The sequence below is a fragment of the Lissotriton helveticus genome, chromosome 3_1 (genome assembly GCF_964261635.1).
Source record: "Lissotriton helveticus chromosome 3_1, aLisHel1.1, whole genome shotgun sequence".
Classification (NCBI taxonomy): Eukaryota; Metazoa; Chordata; class Amphibia; order Caudata; family Salamandridae; genus Lissotriton; species Lissotriton helveticus.
Genome location: NC_136061.1, coordinates 1915963938 through 1915970705, shown reverse-complemented (window position 1 = coordinate 1915970705; position 6768 = coordinate 1915963938). Strand labels below are relative to the sequence as shown.

At 45.3% G+C, this 6768-nt stretch overlaps 1 protein-coding gene across 1 annotated transcript in view; it reads left to right on the top strand.

Moving 5' to 3' along the window:
- Positions 1 to 6386: 6386 nt before the first annotated feature.
- Positions 6387 to 6768, top strand: part of LOC144824340 (receptor-type tyrosine-protein phosphatase eta-like) — a 146642-nt gene continuing 146260 nt past the window's right edge. The window contains exon 1 of the mRNA XM_078683457.1: positions 6387 to 6538. Coding sequence (XP_078539583.1) covers positions 6387 to 6538 — 152 coding nt within the window. The remainder of the gene's footprint in view (positions 6539 to 6768) is intronic.

Below are 6768 nucleotides of genomic sequence, written 5' to 3'. Positions count from 1 at the left end.
AGAGTTAAGGGAACAACAGTACCCTGTCTGCGTTGGGGAGGGAATAAGTTAGCAAGAATGTTGGGAAGGACGTCTTGATTTGAAAAGCTCACTGCCACGCAGTCCCCTTTGAACTTTTTCGGCCGGATTCCCAACCAGGGGACCCTAGTTGCTGACTTGATTACGCTTGCCAGATGGTACTTTCCCCCTGGTGCTAGCCGCATGTTACTGGTTAACCAGTGTAAGACCTTGCTTGTGAGAGAAGTGGGACTTTCCGCTGTTCCCCCTTCCAGAGGAGGGACATTTGCTAGAACTAAAACCACTGGTGTGGCTTGAACTATAAATTGTAGGGGGTCCATTGAGTGAACTTGTACTGGGGGGATATTGACCGAAGGGATTCTGTCTGTTGGAGTGTTAACTAATAGAGGACCCTCACTGTTAACAGTCAATGTTGGTGGATGAGGTGGTGAATTCTCTTCTGGCAACTGGTTTCCTACGCCTTCACCTACAACCTCTCTAACAACATTTCCCCCTGTGTTATTACTCAAATTTGTAACTAGCGAAGGTATATTTTCTACCCCACCTGCAACCATAGTGTGGAGTCCACCCAACTTCTTGACCTCCGCTTGCAGTTTGTCAATTTTTGATATTAGAGGTTTAATAATAGCGTTGATTTTTAACTCAAGAAAATCAGCAATTTTTTCAAAAAAGCATCCTCAATTGTGTGATTTAATTTATCCTCAACACTATTCACTTGATTAGACTTTGGGGTAATAGCCCTCTTCCATCTTGTCCCCGATCGTAGCCCGCCCCGCTTTGGTGGATTTTTGGTGCATAATCGTCTTGACCTGGTGGCACGCCCTGTAGGCGACTGCTCGTCAGATGAGACGCGAGTCTGTTTCTCCTGATCGGAGTCAATATCAATGTCGCTCTCAGCCTCTACATTGGGTGCCTCAGAGGCCGGGGCTACGTTAACAGATGTGCCACTTGTTCCTTGAGAAATAGGGCCGCTAGTCATGACCACGCGATGGACTTCCTTCAGTATGGTGTCATCAGTCAAAGTAGATGCGGAAGGGGACAGACATCGTAAGTCTGGGGATTGGCTCAACCCCAGAGAATCTCTCCTCTGCATATTTATTTTTTTAACAGTCTGGACAAGGTAATTGTCAATAGTGTTTAGCGGGGCTTCCTCAGGTTTTGTAGGCATGTTTACAAAATACACGCAGACTCACTATTGTACAAATAAAATGTCAGGTAGCAAAATCTTAATGCGATAAGTCTTACTTGAAGAGTGGATCACGCAAATATTTCCTGCAGTGTTTCTGGCCCTGACCCTGCCTACTCCTGCCGATGAGGGCCGTAGAGGGCCTGCCCTTTGCCCGGTCTTGGCCCCGGGCGCTCCCACGCGCGACTCGCGGGGCGAGAGGACGCAGGCTCCGCTTTCTAGCGCCTCCGGGCGCTCTGCTGACGCGCTCCTGCTGCGCCGCCCCTAAGGCTGCTGGGGCTTGTAGGCGGTAGAGGTAGAGGTGCGGGAGTCTCTCGGCGCTCCCGCTCTGCCCGTGCCCTTGCTGCCGCTGTTTGCCGTTTCCCTCACGGCTGGTGTCTCAAGGTAAGCTTTGGTTTCAAATTCATATGGATATCTCAACGACCTCACATGACGGTGAGCTTTCTCCTACCTGCTTTGCCCTACTGAAAACATTCCAGAAGATCTTGCCTCTACTTACGTTACACTAATAGGCACAGCGTATCCATGTGGCAGTCTTGAGCATATTGGACTACGGAAATTCCCTCCTCTTATGGTCTCTTGATTACCTGCTCATTCGTATGTATAGGATCTAGACTACCCCTGGGCGAAGCACTTCGCTACGCTCGCGTAGTTTGTGAAGTTTGCGCAACTTCGCACTACGCGAACTGCACGTAGCACAGTACAAACATGAGTAGCATAGCGGAGCATAGTGCAGCGGTAATTTTTTGCTTCCTCTGGGTCCTCAACGGCAAGTTGGCGACCGCGAGCAAGCAAAATGACATCCTCGCAAGACTTTTTCCTTGTTCGCGATCAGCAACATCAAGTTGCCGATCGCGAGCATGGGAAATAAACCTCCCGGCGCGGGGAGGTCAGGTTTCTCATTGCGAGTGATCGTGCATGCTCGCGACCGCTCGGGATGAGAAACTACCAGTCTGCGTAGGGAAAGCTGCAGCTCGTGTAAAAATCTACTCGAGCGGCAGAAAAGAACAGCTCACTCTGTGCAAGATGCTGTTTTCAATGATTGCACAGTGCCGGATGCTTGTCCGCACTGTGCAATCATTGAAAACGACATCTTGCACAGTGCGGACATGCTACCACGCAGTTCGCGTAGTGCTTCGCGTGGCTCGCGTAGTGCGAAGTGCACTTCGCGTAGCTATGCGTAGCGATACTTCGCGAACTACGCCCACCCCTAGACGGCAGCAGCACGACTGGGCCTAGGACTTCTTCATTACTCCTTGGCTTCTGATACCTTAGAGAAATTTCACTGGCTCCATGTGCATAAAAAGACTATTTTCAGATCCCTTTGTATGGTGCACAAGACAATTCCCCATGTTGGGGCTTTTAGCTTTACAACAGATTTTGTCATCCTATATGCAAGCCTCAGTCATCTGATACTAATCTACTTATACTTCCGGAGCTAAAACGTCTATATATTGAGAGAAGATCCATCAATTTTGCTCTATAGATAGCTAATAATATTAATGATTATAGGTTTTGTACAAAGTTATTGTTGGATGAACTGCCAGGGCCACGTCAATATACAAAAAAAAAATTGGTCGAAACCAAAACAATTTTTGAGTTTCAAAAAGTACACATTGGACAAGGTACCAAAGGGAAGTACTTTGTGTGTGAATACTCCTCGTGAAAGAGAAGAATGCTGCGCTCAAAGAGAAGTTAGCCAACAGCTTAAGTGGGCCGACACATTAACCCATGATGCATGCCGTAATGGGGTGGAAGAAGATTATGAAGTATTGAGCATCAGACCAGTGGCTGGGTGAAAGTCCCAAGTAAGTATATCATATATATAATTTTAATAAATCAAACTATCTTGTCTAACACTAGACTTAAAAACGAAGGCATCCTAGTTCTCAGTTCAATGGTTGCTTGAATAGATTTATTTTAGATGATCCCTGAATAACAGATAGTTTGACTTGTGCCAGCTCCCCATGCGACAGTTCTCCTGTTCAGCTTGCCCGCAGGCCATCACATCCGCTGCCTCAGGTTTGTGCCTGCTCTGCTCGTTTTCTGCCTTCTTTTTTGCTCTTATGCTTGTTTCTGCTCACTTTTCTGCCTTGTTTTCCCACTTCTGCCCTCTACTTGGACCTCTCGCTGCTCTTTCTGCCCGTTAGTTTGCCTTTTCTGATTGTTTCTGACCTTTATTTCGCCTCTTTCTGCCCATTAATGACCTTTATTTTGCCTCTTTCTGCTTTATTTTTCTTCTTTCTGGACATTTCTGCTTGTTATTTTGCCTCTTTCTGCACGTTTCTGACATTTATTTTTCCTGTTTCTGCTAGTTATGCATGCTATTTTGCCTCTTTGGGCTCGTTTTTTACCTTAATTTTATTCTTGTTTTCTGACCCTTAATGTCCTCTTTCTGCTCATTTCTGACCTTCTTTTTCCTTTTGTTTGCTATTTTCTGACCTTTATTTTTCCTCTTCCTACTAATTTCCTCCCTCTTCCTGCCGTTTCCCTCCTCCTGCCATTTCCTTCCTCAAGCCACTAACCGAACAACGTTCCCAACAGGAGCAACCTTATGGAAGCGACATCTCGACCCCATTGAGCAGGGCCATGTGCCAGCCCCCCCTACAATAGTTCTCCTGTCCAGCTTGCCAGCAGTCCGCTGCACTCTGCTGCCTTAGGTTTGTGCCTCCTCTGCTCATTTTCTGCCTTCTTTCTGCTCACCGTTTGCTTATTTTTCTCCCCACTTTTGCTCTCTATTTTTGCCTCTCTCTGCCCGTTATTTTGCCTTTTCTGCTTGTTTCTGATCTTTATATTTCCTCTCTCTGCTTGGATCTGACCTTTATTTTCCCCTTTTTTGCTAGTTTCTGACCTTCGTTTTTCCTCTTTCTGCACATTTCGGTCCTTATTTTGCCTCTTTCTGCTTGTTTCTGACCTTTATTTTTCCTCATTCTGCTAGTTTCTGACCTTTATTTTTCCTCTTTATGCTCATTTCTGACCTGGCTCTTTGATGAGGTAATCTCATCCACAGCACCCAGATACCCCTCGGGGTGACAGTGCTTCACTATACAAATGCTGATTGATGATTGATTTGACTTAGTTCTTAATGAAGGGTTTAGAGAATGTCCATGTGAATGGCTCTGTGCTATGGGAAACTGGCCATGTGTTGTTTAAAACGCCACCTTCAGACATTGGGTGTACACGTATGAGTGCATATTGTGATTGTGTGTCCATGCTTGTGGGTGTGTGTGAGTAGGGATATCATATATATATGGGGCAATTGTATCTACTCGCATGTACTTTGGCCTCATGTTCTAGGATGCCTTATGCATTGAGTGCAGTACTCGTATTTTACGTATTTTATGTTTGTCAATTATCAATTTGACTAGGCTCATTGAAATCACATTGAAATCCTCTAGTACTGTGATGACTATTGTTCTAGTTTGTTATCCCTCCATTGTCCGTTTCAAGGAGTTGTAAAACGTCTCTGGTATGCATAGCTGGGAATTATTCTTTTATTCACTCAGTTCATCGAAACATTGAATCTTGAGTCAAAATTAAAGATTTTGTCCAGCTTTTAAAAAGTTTCTATTGCAACCGAGTAGTCCCTAAAGTGGTGGACATGTGAATTTATTTTCCCATGTCTTTAGCACCAAGCAAAAATGTGTGATGCTTTTCTTACTCCCAGAATTATCTTCTAGTTGGAGATGGATTTTCATGCATGTAAAAGTATGGAATTATTGTTAATTTAGCTGGGCCAGTGAATGCATGTATATTGTGACGATTGATTGAGATAATATATACCAGGGTGCACCAAGTGAGACGTTCCTTCTAGCAATTTCCATCCACCCTGTAGTGTGTCACCTGCCAACAAGTAGAACAGAGCAAGCACAGTGATGATAGCGATTGGCGAGACTTTCTGAGTGGGGCACATTCGAGCGACAGTCCTAAATAGAACCTGTGTCCTGTCTTCTGTCAATCAGTGCACATTGGGGATGAAGTGGTGTTTGGACTTGGCTTGTGTATGGGCAACCAGCAAAGTGTCACACACTGCAGACCTCATACCCGACAAGTCAAAGTCAAACCCACAAGCCTACAGTGCAGTGTGAATGCACCGTGAGGCAGAAAGGGAGATATCTGAAGACAGTGAAACACACAAGGCATCTCAGTATTGCTGCCAATGTCCCCGCCCCCTCCCCTTGGATAAGGGCAGCTGAATCCCAAAAACAAAGCAAGTTCAAAGAGATTAAAATTAAGTACTGTCTGTCAGATGGTGTCAGCTCCTGATATGCTGACTAAAAGGATATATATGAGGTGAGTGTAGTACTGAAGTTCTGATATGTACCTGATGGACAACAACGATCACCATACTGTCCACTTAGGTTTGAGAGAGTAAGAAAAGCAACATTAAAGTGAGAGCAAAATCACTATACAAATCACCAACAGTGGTCAAAAAAGAGGGTATGGAACAATGCAAGAGACTCAGATGCCAGGCAGCCAAAGAAAAGCCACTTCCACCACGCACAGATTTACGGGGAGATATAAAGTGGTCACAACCCAAACAACTGAAATAGAAAATTAAACAACACAAATGTTGTTGTCAAGGCACCACTCTGTTTCCATAAGGAGGGAGAACCCCATGATCCGACACTGCCCCCCAGGGCATAAGTGCCCACTCATTTTCCGGTGGGATGCACTGCACCGGAAGCCATCCACAATGGAAATGTAATTTGCAAAATGTTTCCATTCAGTGAAATAGCAGTTCCTGCAACAGCTGCACCTTGTTGGGTATATGGATAAGCAGATTGAATAACATTTCTTTACCCAAGAAGAACTCTACAAACTGTTTCTGAATCTACCAGTCACAGTGGACACTGACAAATATGAACTTGCCGTAGCAGCGCTAGATGCTTACTTCAATCTGCAACTTAACCTGGACGACAAGCGTTTTATCCTCAGACAAGTAAAACAAAAAGAAGGAGAATCTATCTACAACTTCTACACCTACCTAAAGAAAGGCACAACCACATAAGTGGATGATGATGTTAACAAGGCTGTATGAGCACAACTGATCAAAGGCTGCTGCTTAGCAGCCCTACGGCAATTAATCCTCTGCAAGCCGAGAATAAGTCTCAACAAGATCTCCACAATGAGAAGGTCACATTAATTGGCCATTGCCCAGGCCACCAAGATGCAAACCTCCATGGCCAAACTACAGGTCAAGAAAGGTGAACAAATATCATGGCCTATCAAGACCGAAACAGCAGATGGTGTTCATGTCAAGCCTATGCCCAGGCCAAACCCAGTCAGAAGTCGAAGCAACCTCAGCGATCAAAATACATGTGTCTTTTACAGGTGAGAACCCACTCGGCCAACACCCGTCCAGCAAAAGGCAATAAATGCTCTGCCTCTGGTTGCCAAAACCATTTGACAAGAATATGCAGGGGAGGTCAGAGGAGATGAAATGGCAGAGGAGCGTTTCTAGCATATGCAAGAGCCAATAACTCAAACCTTGGCTCCACGTCAGTGGACATACCCAGCTGATGACAACCCAAACTCACACGTGTTTTGACCCTTAAGGAGAC